A 24,658-nucleotide genomic window follows, 5' to 3' on the forward strand; every position below is an offset into this window, starting at 1 on the left:
GGTATACAATTCCCAGTTCAAAAAAAAAATTACTACCACTAATACAGCTACAGTATAACAATAAAATCATATTTACCCACTAATTGCTAAGCAAAAAAATACTTTTCTTTACCTATTCACTATTTACCTTTACCTCATATGGCAAATGGCACAGATTGACATGCATCAGTAAGTCCATCATAGAATTTGCACATTCCTTAACAAAGAAGTTGATCAGTTTATAAAGTTTGGCTGATATGTTTTCATCTTAAAACACCTGATGTACAGTTGTCCTGGTTTCAGCTGGGATAGAGTTAATTTTCTTCCTAGTAGCTGGCATAGTGCTGTGGTTTGGATTTAGTATGAGAAGAATGCTGATAACCCACTGATGTTTTAGTTGTTGCTAAGTACTGCTTATGCTAGTCAAGGACTTTTCAGCTTCCCATGCTCTGCCAGGTGCACAAGGAGCTGGGAGGGGGCACAGCCAGGACAGCTGACCCAAACTGACCAAAGGGCTATTCCATACCGTAGGACATCATGCTCAGTATAGAAACTGGGGGGGTTGGCCAGGGGGCAGAGATCGCTGCTCGGGGACTGACTGGGCATCAGTCAGTGGGTGGTGAGCAATTGCATTGTGCATCACTCATTTCATATATTGTTTTATCATCATTATTATTATTACTACTTTCTCTTCCTCTGCTGTCCTATTAAACTGCCTTCATCTCAACCCACAGGTTTTACTTTTCCTCCTGATTCTGTCCCCCATCCCACCAGCGTATGGGGCGGGGGGGGGGGAGGTGGTGGGGTGGTGGTGACTGAGCAGCTATGTGGTGCTTAGTTGCCAACTGGGGCTAAACCACAACAGTTCTTTTTGGGCCCAACATGGGACATGAGCAATTTGAGATAATAGTAATTGGGAGAGGTAACACGTAAAACATGGACTGAACAACGTTAGAGAACGGAATGGTCATAGGGAATTTCAGTTGTTATAATTGTGGTGAAGGGACAAGGAGTGGATTGTGTATGTGGATTTTAATGATAATTCTTAAATATGTGATTCACAGAGGTGAGGGGTGGAATGTATTGGGTTTGTCTGGCAAGGTTTCGGTACCTGGAGGGCTACAGAGGTGGCTTCTGTGAGAAGCTGCTAGAAGCTTCCCCTATGTCCGATAGAGCCAAAGCCAGCCAGCTCCAAGAGAGACCCACCGCTGGCCAAGGCCAAGCCAATCAGCGACAGTGGTAGTGCCTCTGTGATAACATATTTAAGAAGGGAAAAAGAAAACCCACCCAACCAAAACACCAGGACACAAACTGCAGCTGGAGAGAGGAGTGAGAATATGTGAGAGGAACGACCCTGCAGACACCAAGGGCAGTGGAGAAGGAGGGGGAGGAGGTGCTCCAGGCACCGCAGCAGAGATTCCCCTGCAGCCCGTGGGGAAGCCCATGGTGAGGCAGCTGTGCCCCTGCAGCCCATGGAGGCCCATGGTGGAGCAGATATCCACCTGCAGCCCGGGGAGGACCCCACGCTGGAGCAGGTGGATGTGCCCAAAGGAGGCTGTGACCCCATGGGAAGCCCACGCTGGAGCAGGCTCCTGGCAGGACCTGTGGCCCCATGGAGAGAGAGGAGCCCACACTGGAGCAGGTTTGGTGGCAGGACTTGTGACCCCGTGGGGGACCCACGCTGGAGCAGTTCAGGAAATGTAGCTCGTGGGAAGGACCCACATTGGAGAAGTTCGTGGAGGACTGTCTCCCATGGGAGGGACCCCACACTGAAGCAGGGGAAGAGTGTGAGGAGCCCTCCCCTGAGGAGGAAGGAGCAGCAGAGACAACATGTGATGAACTGACTGCAACCCCCATTCCCCGTCCCCCTGCGCTGCTTGGAGGGAGGAAGTAGGGAAAATCAGGAGTAAAGTTGAGCAAGGGAAGAAGGGAGGGGTGGGGGGAAGGTGTTTTACGATTTGGTTTTATTTCTCATTACCCTACACATGTTCTCACTCCGCTCTCCTACTCAGTTTTGATTGGTAATAAATTAAACTAGTTTTCCCCAAGTCAAGTCTGTTTTGCCCGTGATGGTTAATTGCTGAGTGATCTCCCTATCCTTATCTCTACCCACAAGCTCTTTCATTATATTTTCTCTCCCCTGTTCAGCTGAGAAGGGGAATGACAGAGCGGCTTTGATGGGCACTTGGCATCCAGCTAGGGTTAAACCACCATAACAGTTTAACAATACAAATAAGAGAAGTTAAACTTGAGTTCTGACAAATATAAAGTCTCAAAGTTTGTACACTACAGTATTTTAGATACAGCTTAGGGTATGCTGCATTGAAGGTTAGCTAATCTTGCACACTGGAAATTTAATGTTTCTGAAGAGAGCTAGAATGAGAAGGTTCTATGGTAAATAAGAAGTGTTTTGGTAATGCACAAGAAACCCATTGTTAGCTGCAGCAGGAAACAAGTGAGTTCAAGAGGACTTTAGCACTTGATCTATCAGGACTGAGCACATTTATGACTTAATATGGCTTGCTGAGTCTTTCCTGTGTTTAGAAAACAAGGAGAAAAAACTCTTTACTACAGCATGAGTTTTACCCATGCATTATATATATCAGAGTGCAGTAGAAAACAGGAAAAGGGGCAGTAGATGATCTCAGCTTAAGCACCTGGAGGGACCAACACCAGGCTTTGAAATCCCATGTCCACAGCCTCCATTGCTCTACCACCTTGTAGCAGCAGCAGCCACCAGCTCTGACAGTCATGGTCAAGTGCACTCTCCTAGGAAAGGGTCCAAACCAGAGATCCCAGACTGCCTCCCACCTGTAGCCACAGGCCGGGACTCTGGTAGGCCTGAAGACTGGGTTGAGGTTGGCCAAAGGCAAACAACTACACTTTGGTCTGGAGAAGAGCAAGAGAGCCAGCTAGAAACATCCCCTCTTACTGCACCCAGCTCATTGTCCTGGACCACACCATTCATCTGTAATTTGCACAATTGCCATTTTTAATTTCATAGGCTCTCAAAACTCCTATCAGTTGAAGTTTCTTCTAATATATTATAACTGAAATGTTTAATCTTCTGAGGAAATAAAATTAGAGAATGACCCAGTTTGTCCCCATACATTCACAATGTTATCAGTATAATTCCAGGAATTTCTGAAGCAATTAACACTAATTTTGCTACTCTTTCATTGAAGTCTGTTCAGCAAAAATGAAAAATAAAAGATATTCCAATGTACTAAGTGAAGAAAAAGAAATAAGAAACATACTTCAACATTGGGGCAGGCAACTCAGGATCATGCCCCGTTGAGTTTTGAGCATTTCCACAGATTACAAAACCCCTCTGGACAACCTTTTCCAACATTTGACTGTTCTCATTGTGGAAATTTTTTCCTTGCTATCCATTCAACATTTCCCTTGTTGCAATTTTTGTCCATTGCTTCTGAGACTTTCACTTTGCATTTCTGAGAAGAGGCCACCTCCATACTCAAGGGGGGTGGGAGATGGCAGCAGTAGGATTCCCTCTTAGCCCTCCCTTTCTAAGATTTAACAAATGCAGGTCTCAGCTGATTCTCTTAGGTCACATGCTTTCACCCCCTTATCATCTTGGTGGCCTTCCACAGGGCTAACTCTACTATACCAACGTCCTTCTCTTGCTGGGGAGCCCAAATCTAGATACAATATACCAAATGCGGTCTCACAAGTGACAAACGGTAGGGAATAATAATTTCTCTCAAACTGCTGACTACATTCTTGCTAATACAGCACAGTGTGCGGTCAGTCTTCATTGCCACAAGGGTTTGCTGCCAACTCACGCTCCCTTTGTCGTTCACCATGTCCTTCAGATCCCTTTCTGCAAAGCTGCTTTGTAGTCAGTTGATCCCCAGGCTATACTGCTATTCCTTCCCAAGTACAGGACCGTGGCATTTGCATTTGCTGAACTTCATGAGTTTTGCCGTTAGTCTCCAGCCTGTTAAGATCTCTCTAACCAGCAGTCACATACTCCCCTCCAGTTTTCTATCACCCACAAAACCACTGAGGGTGCACTCTCAATGTCTACGCCACCAACAAAAATACTACACAGTACTGACTGCAGTATCAACCCCTGAGAGGCCCCACTTCTAATATGTCACAGATGAAATTTTTTTTTTTTAACCTGTGATCAAACCTCTGAGCCCAGCCAGTTTTCAACCTACCTCCTGTCTTTTCAACTGAGCTACAAGATATACTATGGGGAACTGTGTCCAAAGTCTAGACAAAGTTGAAGCCAACAATATCCCCACTTTATCCATACAGTCACTTCTCATCATCAGAAGCTATCTGGTCAGTTAGTCCTTGATAAACCCATGTCGACTGTTCCCAATCACCCCTCATCCTTCCAACCAGTTTCCCGGACATGCTTCCTAATCTTCCCAGGGCCTGAGGTTAGGCTGATCAACCTGCAGTCCCTGGATCCTCCTTCTTGACCTTCTTGCAAATGGCCATATTCGCCTTTTTCCAGTCACCAGGAATCACTCTCAATCACCAGGACCTTTAAAAAATGACAGTCTCCTTGCAATGACATTGGCCAGCTCTTTCAGCACTGTGATACAACCCACCTGGGTATCAGAGACTCACATATGCCCCCTTTGCCCAACACAGTCATCCTCTGTCAGGGCATAATGCTTCACTACATGAGACTCTTCCATCAAATGGAGTAATTTTCCATCAGTATCGACAGATTTTCTGCAAGCACTGATATATATACTAAAAAGCACAAAGAGTACAGACAATTGTCACTTGCTACAATAAAGTAAATTTTCCAAGAGAAGCAATATGCTAAAATGAGATTTTTTTTTATTTTTAAAGATACTCAGCATGTATTTTGTTACAGTTTATTTTCTGCATGTTCTTTCTTTTCCTTCAAACAGAAATCTTAGCATAATTGATAAAAATCAACAGCTTGTATGGCTTCAGTTTCAAGCTGCAAACTAAATAAGACATTAAACTGACCAAATATAAACCTGGTATTTCGGACCAAATCCCCTTTGTTACAGCCTTATTCCAAATTCCATATTTCATTAGCATAGCCACAGTATTATTATAAACAAATAGTAAAGTCAGATATTATGACCAACCATTTGACCCCGCTCAAAGATAACTTTAGCATAGCACCCTGCAGGACTGCACTTTCTGCAACTGTCCCATCTCTCTGGAAATCAAAGAGTGTAAACTGCATGCACAGAAGTGACAGCTGGTTTTGTACACCAATGCAAGGCAAGTTAGTCTTTGGTGTAAGCAGTTTAACATGTGCTATGTGAAAGGGTCTCGGAGATCAGAGGCCCGCTCCAAATTTAAAAAACTGTGCTTCAGAACATGTTCACAGGATGCAATTATTTGTCTTGCAAAGAACAAGTCACTGAGGGGTCCTTTCAGTACAGGCATTTTACTAATAATATTCAGAAGACTCCAGAGAGTATTCCGAGCATACAATTTTTGTTTATGAGCCTCTTTAAAAAGGTGATTATAAAAAAGAGTGGGCCTTGAAAATAATACTTAAGGTCAGCATAGTAATATCCTACTTGGGAGAAAAACAACGAAGGTTAATTTTGCTGATTGTATTTTTAAAGCTAAGTGGTAACTTAAAAACAGGTAAAAATATGTCAAACTGTTTACTCTAAGTTTTAAGGGATGTGCAAGTAGATACTTCCTCCCTGATCATCAAAACCGAAGTATTTCATTTAACAAGAAACATTCCTCTTTCAGTTTAATGCTTCGCTGAGCAAACTTCATTTCCAAAGAAGCTTGAGGAAACACGAACGTCAAACATAGCAAGGAATCCAAATGACACTAAAATCAGTGCTTTAGGTCAGGAGATGAAATATCATCAAGGCTGTTTGCAATGAAAAGAGTGAGGTCTATCACTGACATTCTTTAACACTTCAAATAGCAGAACTTCAAACGTGCCAAAGAAGAAAGTATCACACATGCCTTCCCCCTCATATACATTCCTTTAAGTAGGTCTCAAAAATTCTTCTGGCCCACACTCCTGTAACAAGCATTTCTTTAATTAAAGTTAAATACAGTAGATCTATCTTTATGTAGAGACAGGTAAAAAACACAGCTAGACTGTGCACCAGCTGCCAGAGATGTTTTGTTTATATAAACTGCAAAATTGTTATGGAAGCATGTGAAACTAGTTTGAATGGTTACAATAGATTAGTGGATATCTTGAAGAACAGGTTAGACACTAAGAAAAAAAGAAAATAAACCTTGCACTGTAAGGTGTGAAAATGCATTCCCTGAGGCATGAGGATTCTTAAAACAAAGTGCTGAAACCATCCTTATTACTAAAGGGGAAAAATAATCCTTTTGCCTGTAACCAAAGAACAGCACTGGCACATGCAAGAGCAGCGTGTAGGCATCCTCCCCTCCATACTCGTTGCTCAACAGCTGCACCACAGAGGAAGACCAGCTCCAGAACTCAGCTGGTTGTCACCCATTTGTGGGGCCTCAGTAGAACAAGACAGGCTTAGACACAGATCTAGCACTCTGCAGAAAGTTTGTAAGATTATTCCCCTCTTGTACACAGCAGAATTTCTCACAGTGGGGAAAGTAAGAGGACAGAAACAAGAAGCCACCTCTGGAAAATTTAATTTAGTCTCTCATTCTCCCTTCCCTGTCTCACCCACCCCTCTGCCCTAAGATAAGTTTATTCTGTCTGACAATGACTTGAAAAAATATTATGTTGTATCTAAAGACAGGACACAAGCAAGAGCAAAGCTTTAAGTTCATGTTGGTGCATACTCTGAAACTATCCAGACACCCTAGGATAAGAATCAAAGTAGTCTATAGCACCCAGATATTTTGTTCTCATCATTGATGCAAGTTAGAGTAGCTAATGATCCATACATGTATTACACATACTTTCCTCCAGCGTAAAGGTAGGAGAGGAGAAAACAACAGCCGCAACTTACACACAGATCCAATTAAGCATCAAAACAAAAGCTGTTCTTCTAGGTCACCCATAGACAGCATAACTCACCCTTTCCCTGTACCATTGCTATATATCACGAAGACACAGCACCGTTAAGAGAAACGGTTACTGCCAGACTGGCTTTCATCACAGAAGTGCTGCAGCTCAGCTGCTGGTGACTAACACTGGGAGACAACAGGTCACAGAATGCAAACCATAAAAGTTACTGCAAAGCAGGATTTTATTATTTACCAAGTCATTCATCTGCTAAGTCAGTCAGTCAGGGCCAGACACTGGCAACAAATTTTTAAATCAAATTATGACTGAGAGAGTGCTTTATTAACAAAGCATTGGCTTGAGGCATGTCAACTATTCTGTGCCAGTAAGATCGAGCCTCAATGGTGCTTATAACAAAATTCTAATTACGTGGACATTTCTGAAAGAAACCATTTATGAAACCATAGCTCTAGCAGAGTATCAGTTTTAGGTATCCCTTAAGACATCCTGAAATAATGTAAGTAATGTTTGAGAAGAAACTGCTTTTCTTTTTTCTTCCAGCACAGTATGAGTGATCTAGATTATGCTCTTCTATGAGATACTTTATAAAGAAAGAATTAAACTGTGTAAAGTTTTTAGATACCTTGAAGTCTAGTGTTCTTTCAGCCAGTCTAAATAGATGTTTCAGGAGAAAAAAAAACTGTTAGTAAACATTTTCAATACCACAAAAACCAGTTTCCCACTTTTAGAAAACTGAGATAGTTATGGATCAATATAAAATTCTTGATCAAAGGAAAGACTCCCTCTTATTCATCCATTCTTCAGCTGAAGAGTTCATCAACAATTACTCACTAGTTAAGGGATATTTGATGACTTATATGACAACTGCATTGCAGAACTATTTTCTAGCTTGCCCATCTGTTTCTGCAACACTACACTATCACCAAAATAATCCACCTGCCTAATAGCATGCCCTCTGCCTATAATCAAAGGCAAGTCTGAGCACCTTGGAACTGCAAAACAAACTGAAGGATGCTTTAGGTGAAATAGCTATTTCTGTTAGCACTGAAAGCAAAAGCAAGAAACCCAGACACTTCTACACATGCAAGCTGTTTTCTTTCAGCTTAGAGAAAGCTGAGACATGCTCATACAAAATGTCTTGAGAAGAACGTTGTGCAGACATGGCTATCCCTCTTTGCAACATGGATCAGCCCTGACCATCTTCAAAATGAGAATAAAGGCTGGCATAAATACAGGGTGGGGGAAAAACCACACATGATGACTTGTCTTTGTAAAATAGTGTCTAAAAATATCATAACGACAGCTGCTTTGCTACTTGATTTTTAACATCTTTTTGAAGCAAAATTGTTACAACGCTATCGGGATCTAAACCAGTTACTCACAGAAAAACAGAGAGTTAAAACAGAGGATTAATCTTCATTTACCCTGGGTCAAGAATGATGAAGAATACTTATTACTATTAGCTTAAAACCATGGTCCATCTTGAATCATCCACTGAATCACATGCTAAAATACAAAATAATCCGTTTTCTGATGAATGCTACCACAACCTCCAGGCATTTGTTGAAGAACCCAGGGGTTGTTAGCAGGCTCTGTGAGAGGAATATCTAGCTCTAAATTCCTTTCTAAAAGTAAGTGTAGGGAGAAGGGGAGAGAAAGGAAAGAGTGGCAACACTGCACACAGCTAAAAAAAAAAAAAAGCCCTAACTGAATACAGATTAGGAGCTGCCTCTTGCCAGCAGAATCCCTCTCCAACAGGTGACTTCAAAAGTTCATTCAATTCCAGAGTACATCAAGATACATCCATAGTAAATGATTAAGTGTTATCAAAGGAACTTTGATAATGAACCTGCCACATCTTGTTCTGTGGGGTACCAAATAGCTGCTTCGTTAAAGTATTACTTTTCCTGCGGTGGTTCAACAGTCTTGGATAAAAAACAAAGCAAAACACTGAAGGTTATCTAGGCCACAACTACTATTTATGTGGTTTCTCAAGTGTTCTTAATATTAATGCAGAAAATGTAGTATTTTTTAAAAGGGCCTGACAATTATTTATTTCAGTTGTATTTTTAACATCACAAGGAAAAACGTGAAAGGTACAATGCAAACACACCTCTCACCGATAACATAGTTGCTATCACCTCTGTAGCAACAACTATCAACAACCCTGTTCCTGGTATCAAGGCTCCATGCACAAGATGTTCCTCTGCAATGAAACATCCATGTCATACTGCTGTGGTACACTGCCAAGGATACCCATGATCCTGTGCTAACAAAGATAGTTACACGTTATGGAACCTTGACAGCTCAACATCTAAAGGCAGAAAGACTATGGGGAAAACCAGTGTTTTCTTCCTTGCATGCCAAATGGCATAGATTAAAAGAAGTATTTTTAGTATTTCGTTTCACTTGCTTCTGAATTACACAGCTGCAAGAAAAATGTGCAGAATTAGGATAAAATCTCCTACCACAAAGATTTAAGCAAAGAGGTTCAACCTCAGACTCAAGCCCTGAGGATCTGAATTTGAATAGGGAGTACTTAGGAATAGGAAATATAGAGCAAACCAACTACAGAATCTGAGGTGACTGGCCAAACAAACTTTAATTTTTCCTTGTAAGCAAGCAGGTAACAAATCTAGAAGCATGCTGTATGACTTCACCCACTCTCCACCAAAATCTTCAGTATTTCAAGTAACGTATTTCAGACTCTAAAAAAGCACAATCGTCCAAATGCACTGAAGTCGAAAGATCACGGTTATCATTAGCTCCAAATGAAGATATTGCATGAGGTGAGATCAATTAGATGAAGTATGGAGTTGTAGGAACAAAAGACATTGCTTCTTCACCTGCCCTGTACTGGATTCCAGAGAGAAAGAAATAAAAACGCAAGTCTTAACTCAGGACTAAAAATAAAAAAAAAAATTAAAAAGCAGGGGAGGAAAGGGTCAAGGGGTAAAGACGGCAAGTATGAGATTTCCAGTAGCCCATGTAAACTGACATGCAGGATTCCAGCAAGTCGAGACTTGCCTTGTAATCTCTGTTCTGGTGCTTCAAATTTTCCCAAAGGGAAACCAGTTGGCAGTGAGAAAGGAAACTTCTCCTGCTCAATCCCTAAAACTCTTATTCTCTCTAAAGGTAAAACTGAAGGCTCAGAGTACCTGAAGGGCTGCGTGTTGCGTTATTTTGAAAGGACTTTTCCTCAGACTTCCTAAAACATGCTGAATTGTCATTATGCCTAAATCTAAAAAACAAACTGAGGAATTTTTATCCAGGAGTGGGATGCAGAAAGAAGGATCCCAAATGGGCCAATTGCTCCATATAGTATGCAGACAAAAATTTCAGAGTAAAGTTTCTGTAAAAACAGCTGAAGAGGAGAAAAGTCTTAGAGCATCCCACAGAACATTTATTAAGAAGGCCATTTTGAAAAGGAGCTTTCTTTCAGGTGAGAATCTGGAAATCCTGGATCCAGAGCATGGAACACGTGTTTTCTAACTGGGAACAAGTTGACCATACATTTAAAACAAAGACATTTGCTTTGTTCATGATGTATGTAACAGTCATTAAGAGCATTGGCTGTACCTGAAGAGGAATATTAGCAGAAGTCACCAAGTACCCATTCAAGTAACTCTGACCAGAAGTTACTTAAATTAAAATGAGTGCTAAAACTAATCTTAGATTTATACAAGGTTTACATTAAAGAAAAGAAAAACAATATCTGGATATACAGATGTCACTTAGGATTCTATCACTGACTACTAAGTAGCAAGAATTCACAGCATCACAGGACAGCTGAGGTTGGAAGGGACCTCTGGAGATCATCTAGTCCAACGCCCCTGCTCCAAGCAAGATCAACTGGAGCAGGCTGCCCAGGATCTTGACCAGTCAGGTCCCTGGGGTCAGTAGAAGAATAGCTAGAGAACACGTGCAGACCAACAGGCACTACAGGTATAAAGGCTGCAGACTGATGCAGACGATACACATGTAAAGCCAGAAGCAGAAAATAGTCAGCTGCTCAAAGAAACTTAATTCTACTTATTAACACCTTTAATTATACACAGTCATTCTCTCCTCTGCCTCTTAAGTACACAGAGGGCATGGCACCCTTCTACTGTGCAGCTATGCAGAATCTAGGCAATTTTCCTGCTTGACAGCTATAACTCGCTTTGAAGAAAAGTATTATAAGCTCCCCAGACTATTTATGCATATGCAAATTTACTTCCAAAGTACCACTACTACAGAAATTTATTTTATGAGGGCACATAAGAAGAACAGAAAACTGCAGCAATTGTCTCAAATGATATTTGGGTTACGGCTTTTTTTTTTTTTTTAATATTCAAGCTCCCGAATTTTAAGACCATCAGAACAGTAAATAATCAAGCCAGGACAGCCACAGTGTGTCATCTAGATTATTGATAAGTTTACGTTTGAATTAAACTTGGCCCATTCAGTCAAATGCAATGTAAAACCAAGAAATAAGAATGTGGGTCATACCCAAGACTCGGAAGCACGAAGTGTGGGAAACAGGATCACAATAATCTTTGGGTGTTTAACTGGGAACTGTTCTAGTAACCACACTGAGGAAGAATGATCAAAATTTAGCTTCTTTCCATTTATGTTTTGTTTAGGTTACAAAGAAGATCAAAGAGTGACTTGGAGAACAGGAAAAGCCCATGCTGTGATAGCTAGGAATTCTTTTCAGTCTTGCTTCTTGCCATCATTTGTTTCTCAAAGGACAAACCAGTTTTCCTGTTGCTACTAACACCAACAACAAAAAGACTAGAGACTATTTAGATGGAAGGCAAAACCAAACCATGTCATGGGGACAGTGTCTCTTGTCCATGCTCTACCAAACACCTACATTGAAGCACAGTGCAAATTTGACAGATGATGACAATGGAATCCAACTTCTGTTCTCCCAAGAAGGTAAAGAAAATGGTTGACAAAAAAGAAGAAATAAGAAATTGAAGAGATCCTGACTCTGCCCAACAACTTATACATCAGGAACACTTTCTTACTCCTAAACCTCACCATCTAGAGATTTTGGTTCACACCTTCACTCCCTGGACATCTCTCTGTATTACTGACCGATTAATTGTCAGGTCAGAAGAGGGACATTTTTCATCTATGGGATGACCCAAAGCTCAGATGAAAGCACACAGATGAGCCGCTGTTCCCCAGAAGAGGAGATCCTGCAGTTGTCTACCATTTCCAAAAGCCAGTCACTCACAAAACAGCCTCTTCTCATCCCTCTTCCCCCCCACACTAACTCCACCTGGGAAACCTCAAGTAAATTCTTGAAAGGCAGTAGCCTACGCCTGTCACTCTCAGAGGTGATTGTCTCAGGTACATAACCACCAGTTTTAAGACAGAAAGCATCTTTTAGCAACTTTGTTGTGGTTTTGTTTTTTTAAATTCTATCAGCTGTTCTAAAAGCAGTAGGTCCCCTACTTCTGCCTCTCCTTAAACCCAGCTGTAAAGCAATCCCATTAGAGCCTTGATTAATGCACAGCATTTTCTCCCCATTGAGGTGAAGAGACTGTAATTAAATGGTAAAAAGAAAAACAGAAGTGTGGCTGGAAGCTGAGCCCAGGCAAACCTGAATTTGGAATAAGGCACACTTGAAAGATAAGCAACAACTTGTTCACATAATTAACTGTAGAAAAAATAGGGGAGGGCCTAGAAGCTGTTGGTGTTTTCATATCTTGGTTGCCTTTCCAAAAGTTTTATGGAGCTAAAACAAGCTACCGGGCTCAGGTGAGCTGCATTCAGGATTTGTCTAGAGCCAAAAGTGATTTTCCACCCACTTTTTGTGAAAGCAGCACAGCTGACACCTACTTTTGGGAAGAGGAAGGATAAGTCTTCTGTGAAACCTGGCAACACCCTCCACCTCGGGAAGATGCATAACTACATAATAGGTGTCAGCTCCCCAAGGAGCTGTCTGCACCAGGGCTCCAGCACCTAACGAGCTCAAGGCTGAAAAGACTACTCCTTTATTCTAATAAAGGGGAAGCTCTAATTCATCTAGCCAAGGAAGTAATCAAAACAGAACAACAGTACACAATTTCAGACTAAACACGTAAACAGGGAACTTAACAGCAGAAGAGCAGCATTTGCCAAATACTGCAACACATAAGTCCTCTTTTATTTCCTCCTTTCTTTCAGTACATCTTAAAGATTCAGGACCTACTTTCATTATCAAAGAAACAACTCCTAAGTATCTGCTAGGGTCAGATCCTGATCCTCTCCTCTTTTCCAGACCATACAAGCACACATTTCAAAGTCCTTCCTTTGCTTTACAGCCCTTTACGCGTTACACATCAGAAACATCAGCTGTAGAACAGCTGTATCAAAATTGACTTGTTGATTAATCATTGTTAATATGCCATCTCTACAGAATACTAGTATGGGTGACAAATTTAGTAACAGAGTGCTTAAGTGCAGCTTCCTTCCTACTACAGATTTTGTAGATTTCTTATGTGATAATTCCACAGACAGTGATCAAGATAATTCTAAAGACAGAATGAATGATTTGACGAAATATTTGATTCCGGATGGCTCTATCTCCAGAGGCTGCTCTATTCTGTGAACTGAATGAACCAAGATCCTGTTGCAAAAGAACAGCATACACGCTATAAAGCTGTAGCAAAATCTGTAAAAAGGAGACTTAAAATTACTCTACAACTACGTTAAAAAAACCCACCACCCTTCCTGCATTCCTTTCTCTTGAAGATAATTTGAGATTATAGTAAGGGCTTTCTGTTTATGCGCACACATTCTGAGTGGAATCATATCAATCACACACAGCTCATCAGCAGGGTGGGAACTTGCAGGAACTCGTGCAACATCTCCTGAAGCAACAGAGCAACTGATAACGTCTCTGATCAGAGCAGCTTACTAATAACTGCCACTATGCATTCTGCCACACATTTGCTGACACCAGGGAAATGCCCAGATTCAGCACTCTTCCTCCAGAGCCTGGAGCAGAGATCAAATGCTCTCCAATGATTAAAGTCCTTACCACCAACAAACTTAGCACTATCAGCCAGACATCCTCACTCCCTCCAATTTATCTCAACATCCTGCCACTTTGCTTTTTAAAAAGTTATTGTCTTCAGTCACTCCTCCTTATCAGATCACCAATTAAATCATCTTCAGTGCAGAGAAAACTGCACAGAATTTAACCATCAAATTCTAAAAACTGATTATTTACAAGACAGATTTGCAGGGAGGGGGAATGGCTCAGATTTGGCAGAGAGGGAGAATGGCCCACACTTGGCATGATTAAGGACCTTCTGCCCTCCTCTTTACTACCATGGAAATCAAATTCAAACAAAAGTGGTATCAATGATCCTGAGTTTATGTTAATGAACTTATTTCCCTATAGAAAAGTTAATGCTAACCTTTAACCCTTGAAGTTATGTTAAAGGAACCTACAGCAGCTATAATACAGACATATACCAGTATATATACACTGATAAGTCAGGCTACCATTTCTTCTTATAACTTCACCGAAAGGGTTGTCAAGCATTGGAACAGGCTGCCCCGGGAGGTGGTTGAGTCCCCATCCCTGGAGGTATTTAAAAGACGTGTAGATGTGGTGCTTAGGGACACGGTTTAGCAGTGGACTTGGCAGTGTTAGGTTACTGGTTGGACTTGATGATCTTAAAGGTCTTCTCCAACCTAAACGGTTCTATGATTCTGTGATTTTAAGCAAAGCAACAGAGTGCAACCAACCCAACATTAATATGTGACACATCTAACTTCTAAAATAATTACATTCATACTATATGGAAGTATTCTTATAAATGTAAGCAGCTGTAAGCTCCAAATACCCAGAAGGACTTAGTTCATTCCACTCAGACCAATTACATGCTTCCTCACACTGGGAGAAGAAAGTTCCCCTTGCCTTTGCCCTTCACTGGCTGCTGCCACTGTTCATTTTCCACCAGCTGTTATACTACTCTTCAGACCCCTGTGGCATATCAGCTTAGTAAGCCAGCAGAAACTAACCCCAGAAAGATCAGTATACAGTTTGCTGCTGGCCCAGCACCGTGAGTCCCACCTCTGGTGTTCATCAGCACAAGGGAGAGGCCAGGAACATGTAACCAGGAGAAACTGCATAGAGAAGGAGCAGCTTGAATAAAGGTAGGAAGAAAGAGCTCCTCCACGCAATAGCAGCAAGGTGTTAGACCAGCTTGGTTACTTGTGAAATCATACTGACTACGTTAGCATTTTCTCTTCCAGATGACAAGTCATTTGGAATACAAGCTGTTGGATCTACATTATCATTTACACTGTTGTAACACCCCTGGCTATCTGCAGAAACAATGCTGTCAGTCAAAAATAAGACAACACATCTCAGTACTGTCACCATCTTTGGTCTTCATTCAGAAAAAAGCGTGTCCTTAGTACACTTGTTCTGTAAACGTCAGAGTGAAGGCAACAGAAGGAAAACAAAAAACTAAGAGAGCATTCCATTTCCACTTTTGTGGAAATGCAAAAAGTCATGTCACATCATGGTCGCAAACTTTTCTGGTAGAGATGTAGATCTCTCCAGAAAGCTTTGCATATATAAATTGCATCACAAGCTGTGTGTATAAAAAACAAACAAATTTGATAAACACTTTCGAAGTAGGACATGAGTCCTAAGAGGTTTAGAAATCCCTGGTTTACTCTGAGGATAAGCTTTAACTGTACATCTGAGGTCTCGTATTTCACAAGGGAGCAAAACAAATGAAAACTGCTAAGATGTTTCTGTTTTTACATCCTGCTTATATCCAGATAAAGAAGCAGCATAGAAAGTGACAAACTAAAAATAGATATGTAAAACATTTCCTGATCCTTTTGTTTTGCTACTCTGCTCCTAACTCCTCTCTGCTCCATTATTCTGTAAGGCTAAACATGAGGAAAGATATAATAACAAACTATAGAAACAAGGTGTTGAGAGGAAAGGTAGTCAGAGCAAAGATCACACATAAAACAAAACAAAACAGAAATGAGATAGTAATGGTAGTAAGAAAGCAGTGTGTTAAAAGGCTGGTGTATTTCCATCAGCAAACTTGATACCTGTAGGTAATGTTCTATTTTCATGGCAATGTCACAATGCTCTCGGTAGCATATAGATCCATGAACTTCCGGGCCATGCATTCTCTCCCCACAGTAATGCAATATTTCACACTGGCTAAGGTTTCTGCAGAACTACATCATTCTGCCTCACTTCAACTATAAAAATTCACCTCCTCAGTGCTGTTCCAGACAGAGCCATACATCTCACTGAACTTGAGCAAGGTCACGTTCTGACTGCAGCAACAATGAATGGCCGGAAATATCCGTGGAAATTCATAGATCCCTTATTTTATCCATTCAGCTTGCCACTGAACTGACCTAAGGTTTCCTCACTGTGTTTCCAAAGGAAGGAAAGAAAGCACTAGAGCACTGATGTTCTGAGAACGCTCTGAGCGGACACAGCCTGAAGTCCATTGTAGCTGCTTCCTTTGAGATGCTACTGTTTCATCAAAAATTCATGACAGATTTGCAATCAGCTCTGAAATGTGATTGCTAGCTTCCAAAATTATCATTCAAACACCACAAAATTCCAGGCACCCTGAGAATCCCAATTCTCAAAGCTATGAATGACACAATATTCTCATTAAAACTGTTGCAGAGAGGTTTCAAACACAATCCTCATAAACCTGAACACTTCAATAAAATACATGAGTCATCCGTAAGACCAACATGTTATGATAAACTTACTGAAAAAGAATCACCACTGGTATTTCATAAGTCTTACTTTCCAATATTTGAGAAGAGCAAAGCAACTTTACAAATCTCTTAAAAAATAAAAGCTTTTAATAAAAAAAAAAGGGAATTTCAAATATATGAGATCACTAACATCAAAGTGTTGTGGTCATCACTACTTATTTTGGGGACTGCTACACTAAACTGTGGTCTTAGAGAAAATCTCCCTTTTATGGCATGTTGCATTTCATTCACACAACTGTGTTTTTGATACCAACCAAGTTTTGCGATACAAAGTTGTACTTGGTTCTCCTACAGATTAAGGCCTTTATTAAATAAAGTAGCCCATTCAGACTGGCTTAAAATAGAAAAGAATCCTATGACCAACGCTTCCCAATTCTGGGTGCACTTTAAAATACATTCTCATTAATTTCGGATATTCAACATTGACTATTTTACCTCTTCCAATAATCTGTGAACAAGTAGTTCTGTACTTGGAGGTCTTGCCATGTTTCATGACCGTGCTTCACCACCATGCTGTTCATTTGCAATGTTAGACAAAATTCAACAAACAGCATCAAAATTTCTTCAGATCATTTTCTTAGAAGGAACCTTTTTCAGCTAGTTAAACCAGTTGGGAACACTCACAAAATTTCATTAGTGAAAACCGCTTTAAGATTTTATTTCTAACAACTTGGGGTTTGTCGCAGTTCCACTCGAGAAGAGATAGTCAGGATGTGAACACTTGAGGACAGCATTTTTCTTGCAACCACACAGCCTACAGAATAGGTGAGGACCACGTCTTCACAAACCTCCAAGTAGCACCATGATTTCTAAGCCAGCTGCTACAGTCTTTGTAAATCCTGCTGTACTGGCTGTAAACAGCAAAGTGCTGGCAGCTGGAGGGCCGCAGGGGTGGCCCCTGTGGGAAGAGGCCGGGGGCTGCCCTGTACCAGGCCCAGCTGGCTCCAACAGACCCACAGCAAGACACAGCTGAGCCCCTCAGCAAAGCCGGCAGCACCTCTGGGAAAGCATATTTTAGAAAGGGCAGAAAATGCCACAGAGAGGAGGAGGAAACAAAAGGAGTGAGAAACAGCGCAGAGGGAACACCAAGGTCAGAGAAGGAGGGGGAGGAGCCGCTCCAGGTGCCCGAGCAGATACCCACCACTGCAGCCTGGGAAGGACCCAAGCTGGGGCAGGTGGACATGCCCTGAAGGAACTGCGGCACACGGAGAGCCTGTGCCAGAGCAAGATTTTTCTCCTGAAGGACTGCAGCCAGCGGGGAGCCCACGCCAGAGCAGAGGAATAACGCGAGAAGGAAGGAGCAGCAGAAAGAAACCACCTCACACAGGCTGTAACCCCTCTGCCCCGCAGGCCACGCAGGGAGGGACACAGCAGTCTGGGGCGCGGGAGTGAAGTTGAGCCTGGGAAAGAGGGGAGGAAAAATGTTGCTTTCAGGTCTGTCTTCCTGTTTCTTACTTATCTGAATCTATTTTAACTGGCAACAAGTTAAAATAATTTTCCCCAAGTCGAGCCTGTTTTGCCTGCGCCAGTAATTCGTAAGTGATCTCCCTGTCTTTATCTCAAACTACAAGTCTTCTCATCCTATTTTCTGCCCCTGCCCCACTAAGGAAGGGGAGAGACTGAGCAGCTGGGAGGGCAATTTCCTGTTAGCCAACGCTAACCCCCCACACCAGCATGTAACAGTTTGACCCAATCTTTTACAGAGTGCTGATGAAGCAAGAGCTCAAACAGAGATTTGTGTTACATGGCATGAATCTTATTACTGCTGCCGAGTCCTGCTTCTGAAGGAGAGAAATGTAATACAGACTGGATAAATGCCTCACAATTCTAAGTTAGGTTAAAGACCCTTCTTCATCTATTCATCCTTTGTGAAAAACAACGCAAGTCACAGGCGTGACACAGAGCACACATTTTCCATGATCCAAATTGTGACTATTACTTACAGAATAGCAAAGGCAGTGACCAATCCATTAACATTTCTCTTCCTTCTTTATCTTAAAGCTCAGTAAGCTCACAAAGCCTTTCAAATACAATCCATCAGATACAGCAATTGGTTCTAGGAAGTGCCATTTTTGTGCATCCAAAATCCTTCATAAACTGCCATTTATATTTGATCCACTGTCAGGTTTTATACAGACTCCTAATTTTGTGAGGGAGTAGATAGGATCCATCAGCAGAACAAAACAGAATAAACACTACAGTAATTAAGTCCACTCAAAATACTGCACTGTGCTGCGCTCCTCCGGAAGTATATATTATTGCCTTATACATCCACACAGACCTTCATCCTAGGAGCTGTTATTGCTATTTCTTCGTTCACCTAATTTGGGTTGCAGGCTTCAAGGAATGGGAACTTGATAAAAGGAAATAATATATCAATGCAAAACAGCCCAAACAATAATCCGGCCTATTAAAATTTCTGTCAAGTTCTCTAATCCCCATTTCCAAACAGGAGGTGTAATTAAGTCCTGGTAAAGTAACAGTGTATTATTTTGCAATAGTGCAAGATTGAAGAGATTACAAGAGGGCCTCCCCAAAGGATCCCTTCCCATCTGTGTTCAAAGAGCAATAAACCCTATTCCTAGCAATGCTGATAACCTCAATTAAAATGCTCCAGCATTCAAAAGCCAGAGCCAATTCCCTACACACCAATATATGGACAGAACAAAGATCCTCTCCCCTCTTTTTCCTTCTCTTATGCTCTTAAATCATTCCTATGACATATTGTTCCACATTCAGCCAAAAAAACAATCTTTTGTTATCCATTCCCTAGCTGATTTGTAAAACTGAGCATTACTACAGAAGGAAGCAGTGAAATTCCAAGTACTTTTGCTTAAATTAATTGCCTCAGAATAACTAAGAGCAGGGATATGCATCAGAGCACCTTTCGGTTCACACCTGTCTCCACAGGTGGAACAGAGGCACTGCCTCTCCTTCATAGTCTCACTAGTTCATAACCCTGGCCTGCAACCTGTTAGGTACACCAGGATCTAGAGCACAAACTTACAGTTTCAGACACTCTGAACAGCAGGGGCATATATTTCATTAAATTACTCTCTTCCTGTTTTACTCCACTATAAAAGGACAGTCCCTTATGATCACTTAGCTTACTGACTGTAGATGGTCTGAGCTAGCTAGAACGTGGAAGCCGTGGATGTTGATTTAATCATTCCTGTGCTGTCAGAAAGAGACAAAATCTACATACGATACTTTCCCATGTTTTAAAGATCAGGAAATGCTCCAATAATTTGTATTTTGACTGGTACAGAATCTAGAAGATACCATAATAGGAAAATTACTGAAGTGCAAAGTTATGCAGTCTGCATAATCTTCTCTGATATGCTTCAGTTAGGTAAAAAGTACCCAGGTCAGACAAGTTTAAGTCAAACTGTCAATAACACCTGCCTAGCTCTCCCTACCCGTCTGAAATAGCTTAGGACACCTTAAAACTATGAAGGATCATTCTTGTCAACCAGACAGCCAAAAAAACATTTGCCTTTGCTTGAACTGATCTCTAACTAGTCCGTAGTCTATAACTCAATGAAGCATGTCTTTAAACTAAACATAATACCTTCCACCTTTTCACTTGTGTTTATTTTCAGTTAGTATAATACCAGTATGTTTCAGGATCATCACCCAGTTGTTTTTAAGGCCAACGCATGTAAGGTTATCTACTACCCATCCATCTATTCTTAAATTCTCTCTCTTCTCTTTACTTCAAGTCAGGCTCTTCCTCTTCTATTTTTATTTCTATACACCTGAATCACGCAGTTTTCTTCTCTGCCTAAACATGCAAAGCCATCACTGCCTTCGCAACATGCTTGCAGTGACGCCAACCTTATGCCTCATCCTCTCTCTGTGTTAACTTACATGTCTGAATTCACCCCAAGTTCTGTCTCTGCAGACCCGATTTCTCTCTAAAAATACCTCCAGATCCACCTCAGGCAGACGAGTGAGGCCAGAGAGACAGGCGCTATCCCCATGTCTTTTCCCACATGCAGAATGAAGGCACCCACGCTACAGAGAACTTCCCTGCGTCTCCCTTCTTCATCAGGCACTTCCCTGCCTCAGAACGAAGCACTGCTTTTCACTTGCTTCAGCTAAACATTTAAAAGTTTCTGATATAAGAAACGAGCAAACCGTTCATAGTTTTTATAAGAAAATAAATGAAGCGGCACTGTATTGCTGAGGTACGTTCTCAAGCGAAAGGACAGAAGCCTTCCCATGACCCGCTGTGTTACAGAGACTCCGGCTGTGCGCGGACGGCAGAAGGACATTTAGGGCTTCACGCACCCTGTCAGCACGCGTGTCTGCAAAACTGCAACACCCACGATAAGCCATCAGACTGCTCAGCGCTTCAGGACGTGGATCCACAGGGCCCCGCTGCCGGCCAGGCGAAACGCGGCCTCCCTCCGACTTGGGAGGGGTGCTCAAGCCGGGGCTGACCGCCCCAGCTCACCGCCCGGGGCCGCTTCCCGCGGCGCCCGCTTCCCCGCCGCCCTCCGCGGGGCTCCGGCTCCGCGCCGGCCGGGCCGCCCCGACCCCGCTCCCCGCCCCGCCAGCGGCCCCCCCCCCCCCCCGCCGCCCACCGCGGGGCGGCCCGCAGGCCCCTCACGCCGGCCCGCCCGGCTGCACCTGCCGGGCCCGGCGGCCGGGAGCCCCGCCGGCCACCCCCTGCCTCCCGCGGGCCCTCCGCCGCGGCCTGCCGCCTCCCGCCCTGCGCCGCCCGGCCCCGCACCGTTAGCGATGAGCTTGGCCGAGAGCTGCTTGACGAGCTCGGGGATCCGCTCCCACTGGCACTCCGAGCGGCACCGCTCGATCTCCGTCTCCAGCCGCGAGCCCGCCTTCTTGGTGGCCATGGCCGGGCCGATGGGCCCCGGCGGGGGAAGGGGCCGGGGCGGCGGGAGCGGCCGGGAAGGAGGAGGCGGGGAAAGGACGGCGACGGCGGCGGCACCGGGCGCCTGGGCGGCGGCGGCGGCGGCGCCTGGAGCGGCGGAACCCGGGGGCTGCGGCCCGCGCCGCGCTGGCGGCCCAGCGGCGGGAGCGGCGCCACCTGCCGGGCGGAGCGGGGCGGCGCGGGGCGGGGCCGGGGGCGGGGGCGGCCCGGAGCCCGCCCGGAGCCCGCCCGGGGAGCGCGGCCCGGCCTGCGCGGCGGCGGGGGCGGCCCCGACGGCGGGGAGAGGGGGAGAGGGAAGGAGCGGGGGCGGCAGGCTGCCGGGCGGGGTAGCCGCGCTGCCGAGGGTGCCGCTGGTAGCAGCGCCGGTGCAGCCGGCCTGCCGGTGGCCGGCGGGAACTGCTCCTTTAAACGATTTGCCCAATTGCACAGGGAGGAAAAAGAAAACTCATCTAACCTCATTCTTCCACAGGCTAATGATGAGCGTGCGCCATCGCCCATCTGTTACGCTTTTCCACTTCCACAAAATGTAACACAACATTAGTTCCTGCCCGTTAATGGTCGCCTCTTTCCCCCACCTTGAAACCACTCGTCCACACTCGCTCTAGGGTTTTTAATCCATTTAAAAGCCGCCTCCTTTTTGTCCTCTCCCTCCACATGCCTCACCCCACGCGTGTCTGCGGCCTGGTGTCGCTGACACGTCTCGTCCCATAGCACGGAGGGCCGGAGCCTGGCCCGCTCCCCTGCTCCCTACTTAAACAGCAGAGCGTAGAGCGGTGTAGCAGAGATCTGCACTGTACGTAGATTATGCCACGTGTTTTGAGAAAATAAATGCATTTCCAACATCTGGGCGGAATAAAAATACCAGCCAAAACAACTTCAATAAACACCACGTATCTTTGTCAAATGCTACATCAGATATGACACACCAGTTCCACAAACTTACACACACCTCGGAAAAGAACTGCCATGACTGATTTTTCGCTGGAAAACGTAGCAAAAAGACCAAAACTGCACTGAAGATAAATCTCGCAAATTGCTATTTACTTTTCCCGAAATAAGGATACAGCCCACTGACAGCAAGAACAGGTTTTGCAGAGATGCAGTGTAATCTGCTGCATTAGACACAATATGAATTTAAATGCCTTGCTCCACATCCTTGGGTTATAGTGCAGACTTGTGCAATTAAAACTCTTTATCCCCAGAAAGGAGGAGTCAGTGAGGCCAGTAAGTATTTGGTTGAGTTTGTGAGGATGACGATCTGTCTGCTGGTTTGAAGATTCAAAAAACAGGATGGATGCTATTACTGCTGTTATGTGCATTGCACTCCCTTGGATCGAGCACATTTTAGTCTCCAGAAGTGTCAGGATCACAAACTCAGAAGTCAAGTTTGGGCAAACGTACCATTACCAGCCTGAGACAAGTCAATCATTGTTTCATAACTGTTAAAAACAACAAATCTTATTCCCCAAACCCTGTGAATTATGATCTTCAAACTCTTGGGGAATAATACTATCACCAGTCACCTTTCTGTGCTGTTATATAAATAGATCAGTTAAATGTAAACATGACATGCCTATGGGCATGGGTAGAGTCATCGTCCACATAACAGAATTTCTAAACAATTTTCTAGTTAGTGTGTGTGTGCATGTAGGTGCTTTCTGAAGTTTTGTTTGGTTTTGATCATCAACTGAAAGATCAGAAAAAGGATGCATCTTTTTAAGGATGGGAAATCAACAATTGCTATCGAATCATTAATTGACCAGGAACAGACCCAGGCGTATGTGATTAAAAGCTTGTCCATGTGTATCCTCAGTGTAATAAAAATCCACTTCCTACAAACCTTCCTTTGCTTCTATCCTGAGACCATCACAGATATTGCAACTCTATGACAGGACCAGATGCTTTTCTCACTGTTTCAACTAACTTACTTTTCATTCCCAGCACTATTGAAAGCATAATAGCACAAAATTCAGATATTGTAATCTGCCTTTTTATCAAGTTGGTGTTACAGGACTTTCAGGCTACAGTCCAATTTCAAACAAAGTATACTTCAGATTTTGAAAAGTGAAGTAGAAACAGTAGCAGAACATTAACAGTGTTTAAGAAATACAACGGAGTACTGCAGGAATAGGAAGAAGATTTTAATACTGCAACAAAGGCAGAAGGAGAAAGGTGTGATAAAGCATTTTTTGCTTAAATGAGGTTTCAGGAGATACAGAGAACATTAAACTAATTATAGCACGGTGTTTTACTGGAGACATAAGATGATTAAATTAAAATGAGGCAGGAAAGGAATGATAATTCGAAATCTCTGATATCATAACTACTAGTTCTTTTACGCATAAGACTGAAAACTAAAATTTCAACTTTTGAAAAGAGTTAATTTACTTATGAAGATTATTCATATTTATTCATAACAATTTTAACACATTTTGTTAACACTGATCACATCACTTCAGTAAAAGCTACCAGCAAAAGAATAGTATTAAAATATTTACATAACAGTTCATCAGGCTTATTATCTCAACAGCTACTGTTTATGAAGCAAGACATCTATGCAAAAGGAATTAGTATATTTTGAAATGCATTGGTACAACTAGAAAATCTGCTTGAACATCAATTAAACTGTCATATACCTAAGACTGCTCTAAGAAGATTCCATTGTAGATGACCCATAATCATATACAATAATGAATCTGGAATGAATAGCATAAAAGTGATGTAGAAAAGATGTCTGATCCTTCCTATTTTGTCAATTGCCACTTATTTTTTCAAACTGAAGCAAAGTATGGGTTTCTGGAAATGGCCTATCTAGTAAACCGTTAGCACAGACTGAAGCATACATACACTTTGCTAGAACTAGGAAGTCTGCTTGTAAGGTAAGGTAGCTGGCTAGCTAGAAGATACAGAGAGATACCTGGTTTCTGAAAATGATGGAAGATTAAAATGCAGGAAAAGTAAATAAAATGTATTGGTCAACCATTTTGCTTTATGCCACCTCTCCCACCCCAATCCCCCCAAACATAGGGCAGTAAGAGAGAAAATGGATTGATCAGTGC

General features: G+C 42.8%; 1 protein-coding gene across 6 annotated transcripts in view; it reads right to left on the reverse strand.

The window, feature by feature from the left end:
- TTC7B (tetratricopeptide repeat domain 7B) overlaps positions 1–21,561 on the reverse strand; it is a 146,327-nt gene extending 124,766 nt beyond the window's left edge. For all 6 annotated transcript variants that reach the window (XM_075712050.1, XM_075712048.1, XM_075712047.1 and 3 more), the window contains exon 1: positions 21,441–21,561. In XM_075712050.1, the coding sequence (XP_075568165.1) occupies positions 21,441–21,561 (121 nt within the window). The remainder of the gene's footprint in view (positions 1–21,440) is intronic.
- Between the last annotated feature and the right edge of the window lie 3,097 nt (positions 21,562–24,658).

The sequence above is a fragment of the Pelecanus crispus genome, chromosome 6 (assembly GCF_030463565.1).
Source record: "Pelecanus crispus isolate bPelCri1 chromosome 6, bPelCri1.pri, whole genome shotgun sequence".
In the NCBI taxonomy this organism is placed as follows: Eukaryota; Metazoa; Chordata; class Aves; order Pelecaniformes; family Pelecanidae; genus Pelecanus; species Pelecanus crispus.